Raw genomic sequence first — 22,763 nt, 5'->3', positions numbered from 1 at the left:
GTGAACTGTACATGTTGTAGGTGATCTTTCACTAGTGTAGCTGAAACTGTAGAACAGACATGGCTTGTACTACTGATTTTAACAGAAATATACTAAAAAAATGTGTATAAGACGAGATGTAAACAGAGAGCGGACTGAAGAGTAGTGTCAGAGTTTTCTATCTATCAGAAGCCCTGGTGAATCCACAGCCGTCGTATTGCGGTGAGGAGCGGAGAGGATCGTTGTGACATAGTTGTTTGATTTGCAGTGGATCCTGTTCTTTTTCCTGTGGTCATTTTAGAGCTCAGTATCAGACTGTGGCTGTTTCTCCTCCGCATTGGTGCCAGAATAAACCAGTATGAATGTAGTATTTGCCCAGTGTGAAACAGACACAACCCGACCGCTAGACGAAATACTAGAAAGGATTATTTCAATTTTATCTTTTTGTATATGAAAGTAAACAATAAACACTGATAAAGCATCATTTCAGCTTCCTGTCGTCTCTGAAACCGAAGAGTTTGCCAATTTATATTCATTATTATTGTTTTTTTATATAGATTAATCAACTTAATAATCCAACATTTCTTTATTTTATTTTTATATGCGTTTGTTAATAATTCATAATATTAATATAAAATCACAATTAAAATAAAAATGTTATATAAACGTATATAATTGGGTATAATTAATATATATTTTTAATTAAAATATAAATTTGAAATTAATTATACATTTAATATATTGACACAATCTATATATTAATTATATAATTCAGTAAAATTAATATATATTTTATATTTTAATTTCAAATTCGTTTTTTATTTTTTAAATATGAACATATATGCATTTTATATCATGCTTTTTTAATTCGTTTTGTGTATTATTAAAATATAAATTTGAAATTAATTGCAAATTTAATATAATAACAATTTATTATATATATATATATATATATGTACAATTTAGTACAATTTTTTATATTTAGTCATTTTAATTTCAAATGTTTTATTTTTTAAATATGAACACACATATGCATTTTAATATTGTTTTTTAATTTAGTAATTTTATGTATATTAATTTAATATGAATTTACTATTAAAAAACCCTTGTTATAAAAAAGATGTATATAAATATGTATTTAAATGTATATACCATTATAAAATTAATGCATTTGTATTATAAAAAATGTTATTTAATAAATTAAAGATAAGTTTAATATATCTAAATGAACATAAGTAAATAAGCTGTATATATATATATAATTGACCAATATATAATTATGATTATTACATTTTATAATGTTAATGTAAATTTTAGTTGCAAATGTTAAGTTGCCAAAACATGGTTAATACACTTTTACTATAATAACACTTTTTTTTTTGTACTATATAACTTTTTAGTTTTTAATAAAAATTAAGTTGTTTTTTTTTTTATCAAAATATTTCTAGGGACAATTTGGTAGTCGCTAGATATGTGTTAAAATGTTACTGTTTGGAGGTTGAGATTTTCTTTAAAAAAAATTATAATAAAAAATAAAATTTAATTTTTAACCAAATAAATAAAAAAAAATTAAAAACTTAAATACAATTTTTTAAAGACACAAAAAAAAAAAAAAAATAACATGTCCTTAGCGTCCTTATTCAATTGTTTTTTATTCTGCTGTTGTTCTGTGTTTCGGCCGCTGAGCGGCGCTGTGATGAAAGCGCTCTGCTGTTCTTCGCTCACTCTCCGCTCTTCACTCAGTCAAACCCTCCTTCACCGACTCACATGTGTTTGTGTTTTTCTGTCTCTCATGTGATGTTTAATGTAAAGTAATTAAGTATAATATTTGCTGATGGCGTCTTATGTGATTTCTGTGAGGTTCGTCAGCGGCTTTGTGTTCGGCGCGGCTTCCGGTGTCGCAGCTCTCAAACTTTATTTGTATGAAGAGCAGAAAACAGACAAAGGTACAACTACTTCCCTGTTCTTCACACATTCATTACTGAGTAATAAAGAGATCATGCAAACAGTATATTGTAATTAACAGTTATAAAAATACTTCTATTATTTGTTCATGCACATTCGTAAACATATAGAGGAGACCGGGCAAGTTGTCACACGGTACATCAGTAACGTTAAATATTAGCAGTGAGTTATTTATTTATTTAACTTTTTAGTTTGTTTTCTGTAAATGAATACATTTTAATTTCTTTATTAGCCAGGAAAATTATTTATTAATTATTTTATAATTATTATTTTGTTGTTTTTGTTTTCTGTTTTCCCCAAAAACAATATTTATACATCGGTTTGCTGAAATCCCACATCTGGTGCCTATAGTATTTTCACTAATTATTGCATAATTTATTTCGAAATTGACACATTTCTATTATTCAAGCCAGTTTTCTCTTGACATAGGTTTTTAACCCTTCCAAAATAAGTGTATAAATATATAATCTTATAAACTTCCAAAAAATAAATAAATACATAAATATTATAAAGTAAAATAAAATACGATATCAGTGGTGATTATTTTATATATTATATTAACTTTTTTTTCTTTAAACGAATAAGTCTTTTTTTTTTTTACTACTCACATAAAGTAATAATAATAATATTAATAATAAAAACAATGAATAATAATAGCTTAATTTAATGTTCTTGCCAAAGACACAAATTTAATTGATATAGATTTTTAACCCTTCCAAAATCAATATTACAAATAATAAATCAAGTCAAATTTGTGAAAAATGTGAATTTTGTGGACTAAAAAAAAAATCAAGTATATGAAATGTTTTTAAACCCCTTCCAAAATCAATATATAAATATATAATTTGATCAAATAAGCTTCTGGAGAAAAAAAAAAAAAAACTTATACAAATAAAAAAATTAAATTAAATAAAAACACAATATGATAAAACTCATGTAAATGTGAATTTTGTGGACTGAAAAAAGTATTTGAAATGTTTATATATAAATAAATATTTTTTTCCAAAATAGGCCTCTGAAAAAACATGTAAAACTATACAAATAAAAAATCTAATCAAATCAAATTCATGCAAATTTTAAATTTAATATTAAGTATAAAAAATGAATAAGTATGTTTTAAACCCTTCCAAAATCAATATATAAATATATAATTTTATAAAATAAGTTTCTTAACAAAACCCTTAAAACTATACTACTAAAAAATAAATAAAATTACATTAAATATGATCAAACTAATGCAAAAGTGAATTTTATGGACTGAAAAAAAAAAACAAGTATATGAAATGTTTTTAAACCCATTCCAAAATCAATAGATAAATATATAATTTTATAAAATAAGCTTCTGAAAAAAAACCTTAAAACTATACAATTAAAAAAAAAAAAAAAAAAAATATATATATATATATATATATATATATATATATATATATATATATATATATATATATATATATATAATCAAATTATGCAAAATGTGAATTTTGTGGACTGAAAAATAATCAAGCATATGATGTGTATATAAATATATAATTTTATAAAATAAGCTTCCAAAAAAAACCTTAAAACTATACAAATAAAAAATAAAATATGATCAAAACAAAAAAAAAACCAAGCATATGAAATGTAAATCTTAATATTAAATTTGTATTTTTTAGGATATGCATTTATTTATTTATGTACTTTTATTTATTTTTTTTTAATAATAGTTGCTGTTTAGCAAGGATTGTAAGTATATGCCTGCACATTAACCATTGATCTGAAACCTTTCTATACTTAGTAATATTTCTGACTTATTAAAGACTACCTTAAAGCAGCATCAGACACTGACAGTGATGTTTGTTGTGTGTGAATCTTCAGAAAGCTCCATCCATCGGCTCATCCAGCGTTTCGGACTGCCACAAACCGGCGCAGAGAACCGATTCTACATCAACCACATCCTGTCGTATGATCAGGCGCTGCGGACGCCCCGCTGGGTGGCAGAACACCTGTCCTCTCACAGGTTACTGGGTGAGTTTGGTCTTTTGATGGGACGCATCAGATGCTGGACGTTCACACTCACTCTGGGGATTTTCCCAAACAGGTGAAGCCCAGAGAAAACACTGCAAGTTCAAACCCGATCCCAGCATCCCTGAGCTCTTCACGGCCCGCAACGAGGATTACCTGCGCAGCGGATGGTCCCGCGGACACATGGCTCCTGCTGGAGACAACAAGATCTCTGAGGTTCAACATATTAGGAATATTGTTATTATTAAATATTATTATTATAAAATATATATTATTATTAATAATAATTATTGATAATAATAAGAATAATATATAATATATATATATATATATATATATATATATGTGTGTGTGTGTATTTGTATTTATATAATATATATTTATATTATATATTAATTTAGAGATAAGCATACTTCAGCTTTTTGGAGGGATTTAACTGACTAAAATATTTAAAAGTAAAATTAAATAATTAAATTCATTATAGAATGGTGCAAAACAAATAAAACTGCAAAGAAAATCATAAATAAAGCATAAATAAATAAGAAATTACATATTTATACAGCACACATTTATATATATATATATATATATATATATATATATATAATATATATATATATATGGATTTAACACTTAAATAAAATAAATAAATTACAAAATTTATTGTAGAATTCATAAGCATTAAATCAGAAATAAAGAAGGAATTAAATATGATATAGCACTCATTTTATATTTATTATTATTATTAATATATATCATTAATAATATAAGTGTGTGTGTGTTTGTATATATATATATCCTCCTTAAGTTGAAGCATTCTTATCTCTAAATAAATAAGTAACAGAAATTATATATATATGTATATATGTGTGTGTGTGTGTGTGTGTGTGTATATATATATAATTTCTGTTACTTATTTATTTAGAGATAAGAATGCTTCAACTTAAGGGACGATTTAACATACTAAAATAAAGAAATTAAATTATTTAATTAATTATAGAATGTTCCAAAACATAAATAAAACTGCAAAGAAATTAAAGCATAAATGAAGAAATTATATATATATAGATATATTAAGATATATAGATATGCTATATATTATATATATTTAGATACGCTTCAACTTTATTGAGGTATTTAAAATACTAAAAGAAATAAATCAAATTAATAAATGCGTTATGGAAAGTGCAAAGAAATGAATAAGTACATTTACATTTGTTATTTCCTTGTGTAAAATAAAAAGGACGTAAAATACCATATGCACTCATCTTAAAATATGAAATTAAATACATGCCTCGAAATAAACTGTATCTCATAAAAATGTATCACAAAATTGAATATATCAAAAAAATGCAATCAATATAAGCATATAAAAATAATGAATAAAAGCATAAAGAAAAATACACCCATAGTTTGTGAAATGGTTTATGTAATTTGTATTGAATATATTTGTATTGAAATATTTAATTTAGACTGCTTTAATTTAATTAAATCCTTCCATATAGCTCCTGTGATATCTGATGTATTGTATATCTTATTTCTGAAAGTCTTACTGAAGGGTTTTTGCAAGATCCTAATGACTGAATCTGATCATTTCTGCTGACAGCAAGCGATGGCAGAGACTTTCTATCTGTCCAACATCGTCCCACAGAACTATGAGAACAACGCAGGCTTCTGGAACAGGTTTGTTTTTGAGGTGAGGCTTGTGTTTGAGGTGTTTTTGTGCACCATGCTCATGTGCAGATGTTTCTGTCAGGCTGGAGATGTACTGCAGAGAACTGACGGAGAGATTCGGAGACGTGTGGGTCGTTTCTGGACCGCTGCTTTTGCCACAGTCCAGCGACAACGGCAGCAGAACCGTCTGCTATCAGGTGAGCCGGGCGCACAATCACCTTTGACCTTTACTATTTCATCAAATGCAAAAATAAGGAAAAAAATGTAGGAAATGACATGAGAAAGTAAAGGTAACTCATACACACATCATGGAAGAATTAAGAATATCTTCAAAATCCTACACTTTTATGTAAGTTTGTAAAGTGTGTTACCAAATAATGCAAATAATACAGAAAAAAACATGCAAAAATAAAGCCAAAAAACCAAAAACGTTAGTAGATAATTTAATTAAGAAAAAAATGCATACACTAAAGGATTATAATTTTTATTTTATTAAGGCATAAATCAAGAACTTTATTAAAATCCTATATTCGAATGTAATTTTGTCTGATTTCATAGCTTTTTTCTTTTCTTTAGTAAAGCATATTCCAAAATCAAATTAAAGAAAATAGAGGCAAATAATGCATACACGTCAGTAGATCATTTCATAAAGAAAACGGAGCATAGAATAGTAATAATAATAATAATAATAGTTATATTAATAGAAAAAATATATATATTTGTTTTTTTATTAAGTTAAATATAATTATAATTATATTTTATGATGTGTTTTATATATATATGATTATTTGCGCATAAACGGTATTTTTTATTTAATTTTGTCTAATTGTTTTAAATATTTTTTTCTTCATAATAAAGCATATTCCTAAAGGAATTAAAATTACGGATTAAAGCCTTATTTTCACAAATAAGTGTTTGTTTTCCTCACTTTTTCCGTGATTATTGTGTAAAGTGAAGGGTTTTGAAAAGTTAATTTAAAAATACAATTAAAAAAACAATAATAATAAAAACTACAAATAAAAACAGATTTTTTTAATATTGTATTTTATGGTTTTTAATCATAAATGTTTTACATATTATTTAAAAAATTATATTTTATGAATAAAAAATATATAGTTTTTTATTGTTTTTATTTTACTTTAGTTATTATTATTATTCTTATGTTGTATTTATTTATTCACTTGTTTATTGATTTATTTTAATATTCTCTACCATTCAAAGGTTTGGGGTCACTAGGAATTTTTATAATAATGATATTTTATTATTCTATATTAAATATACATATTTTGCATATATAAATAAATTATATTTTATTAATTACATATAAAAAAATGTTTTATTGTTCTTCTTATTATATTTATTTATTTGTATTTTATATATATATATTTTTTTTTTCCCTTCATTTTTTTATGCTTTTCTTCATCAAGGAAAAATTAAATTGAAGTGACTGTAATAACATATGTATATTATTACATATAAACTATAGTTTTAATTAAATTTTGTCTTCATAATAAAGCATATTCCTAAAGCAAAATAACATTCCGGATTAAAGCCGTAAACATTTTATTTTCTCAAAGATCTGTTTGTTTTTTACTCACATTTTCCGTGATTATTCTGTTAAGTGAAGGGTTTTGACCTTCAAGTCCATTTAAAAATCCAAATGTAATACCAATAAAAGTCCAGTAGGTGGCGCTGCTGCTCTTCATAAGTTTTTATGTGCTGAACTCCAGAAATCACTCATGAGCTGTCTGACTTAAAATCACTTCAACTCTATACTCAGCATTTCCATTTGAACCTCAAACGCACATTAAATCAACAATTTCCAACTGCACCGTCCCTCATCGCTTAACCTTTTATATAATAATATTAACAACCGCATCTAAATGATGTTTTACATAACAGAAGTGACACTCTGTGTCTCGGTTCAGGGGGGTCCGGAGCTCCAGCTGGCTTCAGAGGGCCAGATTTGGTTTTGAGGCGCGTGTAAATGGACACAGACAGGTGCCCCGAGGCTCAGGACTCTCGCAAATGAGCCGAGACAGAAGCCGCGTTACCTCCATCTAAACACACGCCAGTCTCCGGGGAGCGAGCCTCTGATGGGAATTTGTGTAAACGCAAATGTGTTTACTTTTACTATTATTAAATTATATTATATTATATTTATTTTAATATACTCTACCTTATTTTATGTGTTATTTAAAAATGATATTATATTAATTAAAATATATTTTGTTTTGTTTTTTTTATTTTACTATTATCATATTATATTATATTATATTTATTGTAATATATTCTACCATTCAAAAGTTTGTTTTTGATTTTATTAATTACATATAAATATATATTTTATTTTTTATTGTACTTTTATTATTTTTATTATTATCATTATTGTTATATTGTATTAAATGATTCATTAATTAATTCATTTATTTTAATATACTCTACCATTTAAAGGATTTTTTGGAACAGTATTTTTATTTTATTATTATGTATTAAATATACATTTTATTTATTACATATAAAATATTTTTTATTTTTTATTGTTTTTATCTTTCATTATTATTCTTATATTTATTTATATATAATCAGCATATTAGAATGATCTCTGAAGCATCATGTGACACTGAGGACTGGAGTAATGATGCTGAAAATTCAGCTTTAATCACAGAAATAAATTACATTTTGCAATATATTCCCTTAGGCAACAGTTGTTTTAAATTCTAATAATATTTCAAATTTTGACAGCATTTTTTGATCTTGGTGAGCAGAATAGACAGGAGAGACATTTTATTATAATTAAAGTCATTTTATCGTAGTAGCCTCATGTTAATACATGATGCTGAAAATTCTGCTTTGATCACAGAAATAAATTACATTTTAATATAGATTCACATAGAAAGTAGTTATTTTAAATTATAATAATATTTGACATTTTTTTCTGCCTATTTGATCAAATAAATGCCTTCTTGGTAAGCAGAAAAATGCATTTTATTGATTTATAATAATATATAATGTGTTTTTTAATATTTAATTTATAAAAAATATCATATTTTTATATATATATATATATATATATATATATATATATATATATATATAACTGCTTCCTAATGTTTATAATTTACATTTCAGTTGATTGGGAAAGATGATGTTGCTGTTCCCACTCACCTCTACAAAGTCATCCTGGCACAGAAAGACTCATCTCCAGACTCTCTTGCTCTCGGGGCGTTTGTTGTCCCGAACGCTCCGCTTGGTTTCGACCATCCGCTAACGGAGTTTCAGGTGAGTCTGTCTGATCTGGAGCGCATGTCTGGCCTGACGTTCTTCCCTGCGGTGGAGCATCGCGAGGAGCTGAAGAACCTGTGTGACGTGGACTCCTGTCAGCTCATGGACTTCAAGCGCTTCACGCTGTACATCAGCGGCCGAAAGGTGGCGAGCGCCAGGACGACGGCACGGCTGGAGAAGGTCATGACGGAGCTGAAAGATGCTGGCATCACACCTGACGAATATCTGAGCAACCTGTACCTGGAGAAGAAACAAGAACTAGTAGAGAAAGAGGAGCGTGAGAAGAAACCAGAGCTATGAGAGTGTTGAATTTTGTATAAGTATTTCAGTATTTTATCTGATTATTTTAGTTTATTTTTTATTGTTGTTGTTGCTTAAGCATTAATGAAACATTCATCAGTGGGACCAGCCACACAATCACAGTGTTTGAAACTGACTTGAAATATTTGGTTACTCAGTGTTATATTTACATCTGTTCACGAATAAAGGTTTGTGTTTCTCATTAGCTTGTTGAAGTTGTTTTGCTTTCATACATTTGTTTATCATCCGGAGCTCTTACAGATTGATGTTATATCAGAACAAGCTTGGAAATAGTCTAATCATAACTATTGGAAATGTCATGTTATTTGACCATTTGGGAATTTTTACCAGTAACTACTACCAATAATTGAATGAATTCTAAATATTCTAAATATGTAATTTCAGTCATTTAATACATTTTATTTGCTTGTTTTTTTTTTCTTTCTTTCTTTTTTCCATTGCTAGAAGGTTGCTAAGATGATCTGGGTTGTTACGATATTCTGGGTGCTTGCGAGTGTTGTTAAGATGTTCTGGGTGGTTGCTAGGAGGTTGCTACAATGTTCTGGGTGTTCCTAAGATGGTCTGGGGCATTAATATATTCTGGGTGGTTGCTAAGAGGTTGCTAAGATGTTCTGTCTGGGGCATTAAAGGATAACTATTGCCATAATTGCCTGGGCTGTTTTTTTTTTACTGTAAACAAGACAAACTTATATCTAAATACATAATTATGACAAACGAGCTGTTTTTGAGATTGACCGTGATCTCTGTGTACACAAACAATGTTCTCAATGCTGGAGTTCATGTGTAGAGACCCAGGCGATACTTCCAGCAAAGTTTCATGGTGTGTCGAGCCTTCTTAGTGTTCTAAAAATATCGATTTTGATGCGCTCAAAGTCATGCCCCTGGTACTCCCATTCACCGGCCACTGACCACAAAACGAAATCACAGTTAATCTCAAAAACGTAATTATGCTTTTAGATATAAGTTTGTCTCGTTTAGAGTATAAAAAAAAAAAAAACAGCCCAGTTTGCATTTTGGCAATAGTTATCCTTTAAGTTGTTAAGATGTTCTGGGTGGTTGTTAAGATATTCTGGGTGGTTGCAAAGATGGTTTAAGTTGTTAAGATATTCTGGGTGGTTGATGCTCTGGTTGTCAGGATCATGTCTGTGTTTTGTCCTGTTCTGTCTCTGTTCTGTTTTCCCAGTGTTTTTCCCCCTCTGTTTCTAGTTCATTTGGTTTAGTCCTTGTTCTCCCCCTTTTGGTTTAGTCCTTTTGGTTTAGTATTGCCCATATTTGTATTTCCCCCTCGTCATCTCGTTATCTTGTTTGTGACCACGCCCATGTTTCTGTGTATAAAGTCTGTGTCTGCTCACTCCCCAGTGTCCGTCGATGTATTGTTACATGTTATCATTGCTTGCTCCCGGTTTTTGTTTGTTTGTATTAGTTTCTGTGTTTTGTTTAATAAAACTGTATTTTCCATCTACTCCGGTTCTCCTCCTCCATCTCTCCACTCCTCAACCCCGCCTGATTGTGACACTGGTTTGTTGTTAAGATGGTCTGGGGTGATAAATTGTTCTGGATGGTTGCTAAGATGTTTTGGGTGGTTGCTAAGATGGTTTAAGTTGTTAAGATATTCTAGGTGGTTGCAAAGATGGTTGGGGTGGTTTCTAGGTGGTTGCTAAGATGATTTAAGTTGTTAAGATATTCTGGGTGGTTGCAAAGATGGTTTGGGTGGTTTCTATGTGGTTGCTAAGATGGTTTGGGTGGTTGCTAAGATGGTTTAAGTTGTTAAGATGTTCTGGGTGGTGCAAAGATGGTTTGGGTGGTTTCTGGGTGGTTGCTAAGATGGCTTGGTGGTTTCTAGGTGGTTGCTAAGATGGTTTAAGTTGTAAAGATGTTCTGGGTGGTTTCTAGGTGGATGCTAAGATGGTTTGGGTGGTTTCTAGGTGGTTGCTAAGATGGCTTGGGTGGTTTCTAGGTGGTTGCTAAGATGGTTTAAGTTGTAAAGATGTTCTGGGTGGTTTCTAGATGGTTGCTAAGATGGTTTGGGTGGTTTCTAGGTGGTTGCTAAGATGGCTTGGGTGGTTTCTAGGTGGTTGCTAAGATGGTTTAAGTTGTAAAGATGTTCTGGGTGGTTTCTAGGTGGTTGCTAAGATGGTTTGGGTGGTTTCTAGGTGGTTGCTAAGATGGTTTAAGTTGTTAAGATTTTCTGGGTGGTTGTTAAGATGTTCTGGGTGGTTTCTAGGTGGTTGCTAAGATGGTTTAAGTTGTTAAGATGTTCTGGGTGGTTTCTAGGTGGTTGCTAAGATGGTTTAAGTTGTTAAGATATTCTGGGTGGTTGCAAAGATGATTTGGGTGGTTTCTATGTGGTTGCTAAGATGGTTTGGGTGGTTGCTAAGATGGTTTAAGTTGTTAAGATGTTCTGGGTGGTGCAAAGATGGTTTGGGTGGTTTCTGGGTGGTTGTAAAGATGTTCTGGGTGGTTTCTAGGTGGTTGCTAAGATGGTTTGGGTGGTTTCTAGGTGGTTGCTAAGATGGTTTAAGTTGTTAAGATTTTCTGGGTGGTTTCTAGGTGGTTGCTAAGATGGTTTAAGTTGTTAAGATATTCTGGGTGGTTGCAAAGATGATTTGGGTGGTTTCTATGTGGTTGCTAAGATGGTTTGGGTGGTTGCTAAGATGGTTTAAGTTGTTAAGATGTTCTGGGTGGTGCAAAGATGGTTTGGGTGGTTTCTAGGTGGTTGCTAAGATGGCTTGGGTGGTTTCTAGGTGGTTGCTAAGATGGTTTAAATTGTAAAGATGTTCTGGGTGGTTTCTAGGTGGTTGCTAAGATGGTTTGGGTGGTTGCTAAGGTGGTTTAAGTTGTTAAGATGTTCTGGGTGGTGCAAAGATGGTTTTGGTGATTTCTGGGTGGTTGCAAAGATGGTTTGGGTGGTTTCTAGGTGGTTGCTAAGATGGTTTGGGTGGTTGCTAAGATGGTTTAAGTTGTTAAGATGTTCTGGGTGGTGCAAAGATGGTTTGGGTGGTTTCTGGGTGGTTGCAAAGATGGTTTGGGTGGTTTCTAGGTGGTTGCTAAGATGGTTTGGGTGGTTGCTAAGATGGTTTAAGTTGTTAAGATTTTCTGGGTGGTTGTTAAGATGTTCTGGGTGGTTTCTAGGTGGTTGCTAAGATGGTTTAAGTTGTTAAGATGTTCTGGGTGGTTGTTAAGATGTTCTGGGTTGTTTCTGGGTGGTTTCTAGATGGTTGCTAAGATGGTTTGGGTGGTTTCTAGGTGGTTGCTAAGATGGCTTGGGTGGTTTCTAGGTGGTTGCTAAGATGGTTTAAGTTGTAAAGATGTTCTGGGTGGTTTCTAGGTGGTTGCTAAGATGGTTTGGGTGGTTTCTAGGTGGTTGCTAAGATGGTTTAAGTTGTTAAGATTTTCTGGGTGGTTGTTAAGATGTTCTGGGTGGTTTCTAGGTGGTTGCTAAGATGGTTTAAGTTGTTAAGATGTTCTGGGTGGTTTCTAGGTGGTTGCTAAGATGGTTTAAGTTGTTAAGATATTCTGGGTGGTTGCAAAGATGATTTGGGTGGTTTCTATGTGGTTGCTAAGATGGTTTGGGTGGTTGCTAAGATGGTTTAAGTTGTTAAGATGTTCTGGGTGGTGCAAAGATGGTTTGGGAGGTTTCTAGGTGGTTGCTAAGATGGTTTGGGTGGTTTCTAGGCGGTTGCTAAGATGATTTAAGTTGTTAAGATGTTCTGGGTGGTTGCAAAGATGGTTTGGGTGGTTTCTAGGTAGTTGCTAAGATGGTTTGGGTGGTTTCTAGGCGGTTGCTAAGATGATTTAAGTTGTTAAGATGTTCTGGGTGGTGCAAAGATGGTTTGGGAGGTTTCTAGGTGGTTGCTAAGATGGTTTAAGTTGTTAAGATATTCTGGGTGGTTGCAAAGATGGTTTGGGTGGTTTCTAGGTGGTTGCTAAGATGGTTTAAGTTGTTAAGATGTTCTGGGTGGTGCAAAGATGGTTTGGGAGGTTTCTAGGTGGTTGCTAAGATGGTTTGGGTGGTTGCTAAGATGGTTTAAGTTGTTAAGATGTTCTGGGTGGTTGTTAAGATATTCTGGGTGGTTGCAAAGATGGTTTGGGTGGTTTCTAGGCGGTTGCTAAGATGATTTAAGTTGTTAAGATGTTCTGGGTGGTGCAAAGATGGTTTGGGAGGTTTCTAGGTGGTTGCTAAGATTGTTTAAGTTGTTAAGATATTCTGGGTGGTTGCAAAGATGGTTTGGGTGGTTTCTAGGTGGTTGCTAAGATGGTTTAAGTTCTTAAGATGTTCTGGGTGGTGCAAAGATGGTTTGGGAGGTTTCTAGGTGGTTGCTAAGATGGTTTGGGTGGTTGCTAAGATGATTTAAGTTGTTAAGATGTTCTGGGTGGTTGTTAAGATATTCTGGGTGGTTGTTAAGATGGCTTGGGTGGTTTCTAGGTGGTTGCTAAGATGGTTTAAAATGTTAAGATGTTCTGGGTGGTGCAAAGATGGTTTGGGAGGTTTCTAGGTGGTTGCAAAGATGGTTTGGGTGGTTTCTAGGTGGTTGCTAAGATGGTTTAAGTTGTTAAGATGTTCTGGGTGTTGCAAAGATGGTTTGGGAGGTTTCTAGGTGGTTGCTAAGATGGTTTGGGTGGTTGCTAAGATGGTTTAAGTTGTTAAGATGTTCTGGGTGGTTGTTAAGATATTCTGGGTGGTTGCAAAGATGGTTTGGGTGGTTTCTAGGCGGTTGCTAAGATGATTTAAGTTGTTAAGATGTTCTGGGTGGTGCAAAGATGGTTTGGGAGGTTTCTAGGTGGTTGCTAAGATTGTTTAAGTTGTTAAGATATTCTGGGTGGTTGCAAAGATGGTTTGGGTGGTTTCTAGGTGGTTGCTAAGATGGTTTAAGTTGTTAAGATGTTCTGGGTGGTTGTTAAGATATTCTGGGTGGTTGTTAAGATGGCTTGGGTGGTTTCTAGGTGGTTGCTAAGATGGTTTAAAATGTTAAGATGTTCTGGGTGGTGCAAAGATGGTTTGGGAGGTTTCTAGGTGGTTGCAAAGATGGTTTGGGTGGTTTCTAGGTGGTTGCTAAGATGGTTTAAGTTGTTAAGATGTTCTGGGTGTTGCAAAGATGGTTTGGGAGGTTTCTAGGTGGTTGCTAAGATGGTTTGGGTGGTTGCTAAGATGGTTTAAGTTGTTAAGATGTTCTGGGTGGTTGTTAAGATATTCTGGGTGGTTGCAAAGATGGTTTGGGTGGTTTCTAGGCGGTTGCTAAGATGATTTAAGTTGTTAAGATGTTCTGGGTGGTGCAAAGATGGTTTGGGAGGTTTCTAGGTGGTTGCTAAGATTGTTTAAGTTGTTAAGATATTCTGGGTGGTTGCAAAGATGGTTTGGGTGGTTTCTAGGTGGTTGCTAAGATGGTTTAAGTTGTTAAGATGTTCTGGGTGGTGCAAAGATGGTTTGGGAGGTTTCTAGGTGGTTGCTAAGATGGTTTGGGTGGTTGCTAAGATGATTTAAGTTGTTAAGTTGTTCTGGGTGGTTGTTAAGATATTCTGGGTGGTTGTTAAGATGGCTTGGGTGGTTTCTAGGTGGTTGCTAAGATGGTTTAAAATGTTAAGATGTTCTGGGTGGTGCAAAAATGGTTTGGGAGGTTTCTAGGTGGTTGCTAAGATGGTTTGGGTGGTTTCTAGGCGGTTGCTAAGATGATTTAAGTTGTTAAGATGTTCTGGGTGGTTGCAAAGATGGTTTGGGTGGTTTCTAGGTGGTTGCTAAGATGGTTTGGGTGGTTTCTAGGCGGTTGCTAAGATGATTTAAGTTGTTAAGATGTTCTGGGTGGTTGTTAAGATGGTTTGGGTGGTTTCTAGGTGGTTGCTAAGATGATTTATCATTTTCATCATTTAAAAATAAATTATACTAGTTGTACTCAATCTGAATATTAATTTGTGTTTGTCAGAGCTGTATCAGTTAATCAAATCATTACTAAGACTTGAACAGCTGTAACAGACACTGACTGGTTATCAGTTCTGGGTAGAGTACTAACAATCTGCCGTCTGTTACTGATTACAAATGACATGATGGAAATTGTAGTCAGTAAAGTAATTTAGATTAAGTTTAGAGTACTTTTACATTTTTCTTAAATTACTTATTTAAATGATAATTTCCTGCCATTGTGTGAATCATGTAATCAATAAAAAAGTAACTGTAATCTGATTACGTAGTCTAGATTACTTACTAGCCAGCACTGTTGGTGTTGCTGTTAGTTTTGCACGAGCGATTTGATTTGATCTTAAAATCAATGGCTTTTGTCTGGTCTGATGAAGGACTCCACAAACTCAATCCGCCATCGCAGTATCGCATCTCGCCGCAGATGCGCTGAACTTCCTGACAGGAGTCGCATGTAATTGCATTTGACGTTTAGATTGCGGCGCAGTAAAACACACAGGAGATGTCTGAGTCTGTTGTACTTGTCAGATTAGCACCAGAGCGCTAACAGCTAATGCACAGAGCTGTGACGCTTTATTTTCCAGTCTGGGGAAAATGTAGAGTTTTACAGCTGATGCATCAGCAGAACGCAGCATACTTAGTACAGAGGAATTAACCTGAAAACACGCTGTACTGAAGTAAGCACTTCTATCTGTGTGTGATTTACTGTGGACTTGTTTCAATTAATAACACGCATGCACGCATTACATAATCAGCACTGCCCTGAGCAGCACAAACTGTTTTCTACAGTCACTTCTTTTCCTTCCTGATCAGCTGCTGACACGGCAGAGCAACCGCTGGAGTTCCATTGGTTTACCTGGAGAATAACAAACATCTGCTGTGTAAATGTGATTTTTCTTCTCTTTTTGCAGCGGTGATCGTTTCTGCTGATTCCTGTGATCATGTGACCTCTTTGTGAGATGTTTGATCAGAGGTCATGTGTGCATATGTGACCTCAATGACCTCCAGAGTAGAGGCAGAAATCAACATTTTTTTTAAATTTACATTTATGCATTTTATCAGATGGTTTTATTTGTATTATTCACAACGTCCGATTAACTCTTTAGTTTTGCAGTGTTTTATTTTTTATTTTTTTGCATTTGTCAGAGCTGATTTTTATGGAAGCCCGTTTTCGCCACTGTTAAAAAAAAAAAGGTAATTGTGGCTTATCTCACAATTTGATCTTGTGACTTTATTTGTGAGTTTCTATCATGCAATTCTGACTTTTTTTTCTTGCAATTTTTAGTTTATATCAAGCAAACCTAATGTTTTTCTCACAGTTGCAAGTTTATATCACACAATAATTCCTACTTTTTCCTCTCGCAATTTTGAGTTGTAAGTTTATTAGCAATTTTTAGTTTCTAGAAGAAATTCTACCTTGTTTTTATCATGCAATTCTTCCTTTTTCTTGCAGTTTCAAGTTTGTCTCACAATTCTGACTTTATTTCACAGAATTGTTTAAATATTAATAATATTATTTCACAACTTTATTTGCAAGTTTATATCACCCATTTCTTTTATTTTTTTGCATTGCAAATTTATATCTCACAAAAGACTTTTTGCAATTGCGAGTTTCTGTTATGCAATTCTGTCTTTATTCTTGCAATTGCAAGTTTATATCAAAATTTTCAGTAATTGCGAGTTTTTATTTTGCAATTCTGACTTTATTTCTCAGAAATGCATAAATGCATAATTCTGACTTTTTTCTCACAATTGCGAATTTATATCTTACGATTCTGACTTTATTTCTCAGAATAGCAACTTTATCTCCGAGTTTATATAATACAGTTCCGCCTTTATTTTCACAATTTTGAGTTTGTCACACAATTCTAACGGTTTTTTTTTTTTTTTTTTTTTGCAGTTGCTAGTTTAAAGTAATTCAGATTTTTTATTCTCACAATTGACTTTATTTTGAATTTATAATTTAATTTAAGTTTGCAGGTTTCTATCACACAATTCTGCCTTTTTTCTCACAATTGTGAGTTTATATCATGCAATTTTTTTGTAATTGCAAGTTTATCTCTCACAATTCTGACTTTATTTCTCAGAATTGCAACTTTATTTGTGAGTTTATATGCAGGTTTCTAAAAATGCAATTCTGCCTTACAATTGTTTTGTACGTTTTTTTTCTTTTTTAGAATTGCAATTTCATTTCTGAGTTTATATAATGCATTTCTGCCTTAATTTTGAGTTTGTCATTTAATTCTTTCTTTTTTCTTGTAATTTTGAGTTTATATCAACCAATTCAGCCATTTTTTCCTCACAAAAGTGCAAATTTATATCTCACAATAATTGAAACTTCTCACAGTTGCGACTTTATTTCTGAGTTTCTATCACGCACTTCTGCCTTCATTCTTGGAATTGCGAGTTCATATCATGCAATTTTTTTTCTTGTAACTGCAAATTTATTTCTCAGAATTGCAACTTTATTTCTAAGTTCATATAACAACTTTATTCTCGCAATTTTCAGTTATAATAGCCACAATAATTCTGGCTTTTTGTTCTTGCGATTACAAATTGCAATTGCAAGTTATATCACACATTTTTCGGTAATTGCGAGTTTTTTTAATGATTTTTTTATCACGCAATTCTGACTTTATTTCTCAGAATTGCAACTTGAATTCTGACTTTTTACTTGCAATTGTGAGTTTATTTACGAGTTTGTATCATGCAACTCTCCCTTTATTCTCGCAATCATGCCATTATTAATACTTTTTTTATTTTGAGTTCATATCACCCAATACTTTCTTGTTCTCACAAAAGCTTGCTAAGATGTTTTGGCTGGTTTCTTGCAGTTCTCCAGTCTGACATGAAAAGACCTTCACTACGCTCCCGTTCTATCATCCAGCAGGTAATAACTCAAGAGAGTTTTCCGCTTTATATTTATGCATTACTAGTTTTCTGAAATCAGGGATGTTGCTGATGTGACCTTCATCCGCTGACATCTGACCTCCGTCTGTAATCAGACCTTCATCTCCATCTACTTAAAGATGAAGACGATGATGCACATCATGCTCTTCAATCACACAAAAGCCCTCGACCTCCAGCTCTAGCGGCGTATAAAGACCGTAAGCGTCCTGTTTAGCTTTGACAAGGATTCCCACATGAGAATAGGCTTGAGTATCTGAGTATGTGGGTCGCGCTGAAGGCCACGCGTATGTAAATGCACAGATAACACATTAGTTAGCAGGATTTGTTTTTCAAAGCGCGGTCCAGATAAATCACGCTCGCTCGGTGAAGAATCGCCGCTGTCCGTACGCCGTCGTAGCGTTCAAACGCGCGTGCTGTTAACCCAGTTCCACACAGAGAAATACAGCTCCCATGATTCCTCTGGGCTATTTTCACACTCACCTCCCATGACTCTCCGGCTGCGGCGGCTGCGTCAGCGTTCTGTGCCGCAGCGAGACAGTGATCAAGCGCCCGGCACTTTCTGCAAGCCACTCACATTCAAAGTTTGTTTGCCAACATGGCAATTTTAGTAAGATATTCCTCTCCCCGAGAAAAATCTCTCCAAAGACTTTACGGTTTTCTGGAAGTCACCTTCCTCGGCACATTTTTCTCTTGCTTGCCAAATCGGAACTTCATGTTCTAGAAATTAACATTGATTTTTTTTCTTTTTCTTTTTTTGTACAAACAGTGCTTCAGTGATGCTTACAGGTCGCGCTTCTTATTTCTTCATAGGTGTAGTTAAGCATTTGCAGAATAACCAGCAAATATTAATGATTGAATGACTTCTACTAATAAAATGCTCTTCTGTTTACACTCTTAAAAATAAAGGTGCTTCACGATACCATAGAAGAACCTTTTTTGTCTAAATGGTTCCATAAAGATCCTTTAACATTCTTTAGATTATAAAAAGGTAAGAAAGAGATGGTTCTTTAAAGAACCTTTGACTGAATGGTTCTTTGTGGAACCAAAAATGCTTCTTCTATGGAATCGCTGTAAAGAACCTTTTAAAGCACCATTATTTTTAAGTATATTCTGCTCGCCAAGACAGGATTTATTTGATAAAAAATGCTGTAAAAATGTGAAATATTATTATCATTTAAAATAACTGTGAATGTATTGTAAAATTATGTGGTGTATTAATTTTTCAGAATTGCAACTTTATTTGCAAGTTTATATCACCCAAATGAATTTATATCTCTCATTTATATCTCACAATAATTCTGACTTTTTCTTCTTGCAATTGTGAGTTTATATCATGCAATTTTGCCTTTATTCTTGCAATTGCAAGTTTTTCACCAATTTTTTCTTGTAATTGCAAGTTTTTATATCCGAATTGCAACATGATTTGCATGATTGCATGATTTTTAGCATCATTAGTCCAGTCTTCAGTGCCACATGATCCTTCAGAAATCATTTTTAAAAGGCTGATTTGCTGCTCAAGAAACATTCTGATTATTATCAATGTTGAAAACAGTTGTGCTGGTAAACATTTTTGTGGAAACCGTGATACATTTCATTTTTTAAGATTCACAGATGAGTAGAAAGTTGAAATAGAAATCTTCTGTGACATTATAAATGTCTTTACTGTAACTTTTGATCAATTGAATGTGTCTAGATTAATAAAATGCCACACAAATGCTCTCTCCAGTCAGTAGGTTTAACTTCTGCCTTTTAGTGTTATTGTTGTTATATTTCTGTCCTCATGTGACCATTTAGAAAAATCCCATCATCTCTGTGCAGACTGGAGTCTGCTGTGGGTCTTTTAAGGACATGGGTTCGTCTCGTCTCATGTTGACAGATTCTGATGTGAGTGTGTTGTTTCTCCTCAGACTGACCTACTGGCCTTCATTTGCAGACTCAGTGTCCGCTCTTATTCATCACTGATGTTGCTGTGAGCTCAACACACTCATTGCCGTACTGAATTAAACATATTAATCAGTCACACACATGTACAGCTGAACATTACTGATCAAGTGATGTCATTACTGGAGAACTGTTGTTCTACCATTGTACTGTGTTGGTATGAGAAGGTGTAACATGAAAGAAGAGCATGTATGTTTCTATATGGTTGCTGTTGTTGAAGTATCTTCATATGGTACTGGAGTATTTCTATATGGTCGTCGTTGCTGAAGTATCTCTATATGGTACTGGAGTATTTCTATATGGTCGTTGTTGTTGAAGTATCTTTTTATGGTACTGGAGTATTTCTATGTGGTCGTTGCTGAAGTATCTCTATATGGTACTGGAGTATTTCTATATGGTCGTTGTTGCTGAAGTATCTCTATATGGTACTGGAGTATTTCTATATGGTCGTTGTTGCTGAAGTATCTCTATATGGTACTGGAGTATTTCTATATGGTCGTTGTTGTTGAAGTATTTCTATATGGTACTAGAGTATTTCTATATGGTTGTTGTTGAAGTATCTCTATATGGTACTAGAGTATTTCTATATGGTTGTTGTTGAAGTATTTCTATATGGTACTAGAGTATTTCTATATGGTTGTTGTTGAAGTATTTCTATATGGTACTAGAGTATTTCTATATGGTGGTTGTTCTTGAAGTATCTCTATATGGTACTAGAGTATTTCTATATGGTGGTTGTTCTTGAAGTATCTCTATATGGTACTAGAGTATTTCTATATGGTTGTTGTTGTTGAAGTATTTCTATATGGTACTAGAGTATTTCTATATGGTTGTTGAAGTATTTCTATATGGTCGTTGTTGTTGAAGTATCTCTATATGGTACTGGAGTATTTCTATATGGTCGTTGTTGTTGAAGTATCTCTATATGGTACTAGAGTATTTCTATATGGTGGTTGTTCTTGAAGTATCTCTATATGGTACTAGAGTATTTCTATATGGTTGTTGTTGTTGAAGTATTTCTATATGGTACTAGAGTATTTCTATATGGTTGTTGTTGTTGTTGTTGTTGTTGTTGTTGTTGTTGTTGTTGAAGTATTTCTATATGGTACTAGAGTATTTCTATATGGTTGTTGTTGAAGTATCTATATATGGTACTAGAGTATTTCTATATGGTGGTTGTTCTTGAAGTATCTCTATATGGTACTAGAGTATTTCTATATGGTTGTTGTTGTTGAAGTATCTCTATATGGTACTAGAGTATTTCTATATGGTTGTTGTTGTTGAAGTATCTCTATATGGTACTAGAGTATTTCTATATGGTCGTTGCTGAAGTATCTCTATATGGTACTGGAATATTTCTACATGGTCGTTGTTGCTGAAGTATCTCTATATGGTACTGAAGTATTTCTATATTGTCGTTGTTGCTGAAGTATCTCTATATGGTACTAGAGGATTTCTATATGGTCGTTGCTGAAGTATCTCTATATGGTACTGGAATATTTCTACATGGTCGTTGTTGCTGAAGTATCTCTATATGGTACTGAAGTATTTCTATATTGTCGTTGTTGCTGAAGTATCTCTATATGGTACTGGAATATTTCTACATGGTCGTTGTTGCTGAAGTATCTCTATATGGTACTGGAATATTTCTACATGGTCGTTGTTGCTGAAGTATCTGTATGGTACTGGACTATTTCTATATGGTTGTTGTTGTTGAAGTATCTCTATATGGTACTGAGTATTTCTATATGGTGGTTGTTCTTGAAGTATCTCTATATGGTACTAGAGTATTTCTATATGGTTGTTGTTGTTGTTGAAGTATCTCTATATGGTACTAGAGTATTTCTATATGGTCGTTGTTGTTGTTGAAGTATTTCTATATGGTACTAGAGTATTTCTATATGGTTGTTGAAGTATTTCTATATGGTACTAGAGTATTTCTATATGGTTGTTGTTGTTGAAGTATCTCTATATGGTACTGAAGTATTTCTATATTGTCGTTGTTGCTGAAGTATCTCTATATGGTACTGGAATATTTCTACATGGTCGTTGTTGCTGAAGTATCTGTATGGTACTGGACTATTTCTATATGGTTGTTGTTGTTGAAGTATCTCTATATGGTACTGAGTATTTCTATATGGTGGTTGTTCTTGAAGTATCTCTATATGGTACTAGAGTATTTCTATATGGTTGTTGTTGTTGTTGTTGAAGTATCTCTATATGGTACTAGAGTATTTCTATATGGTCGTTGTTGTTGTTGAAGTATTTCTATATGGTACTAGAGTATTTCTATATGGTTGTTGAAGTATTTCTATATGGTACTAGAGTATTTCTATATGGTTGTTGTTGTTGAAGTATCTCTATATGGTACTAGAGTATTTCTATATGGTTGTTGTTGTTGAAGTATTTCTATATGGTACTAGAGTATTTCTATATGGTTGTTGTTGAAGTATCTCTATATGGTACTAGAGTATTTCTATATGGTGGTTGTATTTCTATATGGTGGTTGTTCTTGAAGTATCTCTATATGGTACTAGAGTATTTCTATATGGTTGTTGTTGTTGAAGTATTTCTATATGGTACTAGAGTATTTCTATATGGTTGTTGTTGTTGAAGTATTTCTATATGGTACTAGAGTATTTCTATATGGTTGTTGTTGAAGTATCTCTATATGGTACTAGAGTATTTCTATATGGTGGTTGTTCTTGAAGTATCTCTATATGGTACTAGAGTATTTCTATATGGTTGTTGTTGTTGAAGTATCTCTATATGGTAC

At 32.7% G+C, this 22,763-nt stretch overlaps 1 protein-coding gene across 1 annotated transcript; it reads left to right on the top strand.

Annotated features, from left to right (window-relative positions):
- The first annotated feature begins 1,734 nt into the window (after window positions 1-1,734).
- Window positions 1,735-9,412, top strand: LOC141300921 (nuclease EXOG, mitochondrial-like). The gene is made up of 6 exons (XM_073831206.1): window positions 1,735-1,925; window positions 3,802-3,951; window positions 4,025-4,164; window positions 5,555-5,631; window positions 5,705-5,819; window positions 8,755-9,412. The coding sequence occupies exons 1-6, from the start codon at window positions 1,814-1,816 to the stop codon at window positions 9,205-9,207; spliced, it is 1,047 nt and encodes a 348-aa protein (XP_073687307.1). The 5' UTR covers window positions 1,735-1,813; the 3' UTR covers window positions 9,208-9,412.
- Window positions 9,413-22,763: the final 13,351 nt, after the last annotated feature.

Source organism: Garra rufa, chromosome 24 (genome assembly GCF_049309525.1).
Source record: "Garra rufa chromosome 24, GarRuf1.0, whole genome shotgun sequence".
In the NCBI taxonomy this organism is placed as follows: domain Eukaryota; kingdom Metazoa; phylum Chordata; class Actinopteri; order Cypriniformes; family Cyprinidae; genus Garra; species Garra rufa.
Note: the sequence above shows the minus strand (reverse complement) of the source record. Positions and strands in the feature narration are given on the sequence as shown.

Coding starts and splice junctions, on each gene's coding strand:
- LOC141300921 (XM_073831206.1), top strand. CDS start 1,814: ATGGCGTCTTATGTGATTTCTGTGAGGTTCGTCAGCGGCTTTGTGTTC. Junction 1,926..3,801: donor AGAGCAGAAAACAGACAAAG/GTACAACTACTT, acceptor GTGAATCTTCAG/AAAGCTCCATCCATCGGCTC. Junction 5,820..8,754: donor GCAGAACCGTCTGCTATCAG/GTGAGCCGGGCG, acceptor TTTACATTTCAG/TTGATTGGGAAAGATGATGT.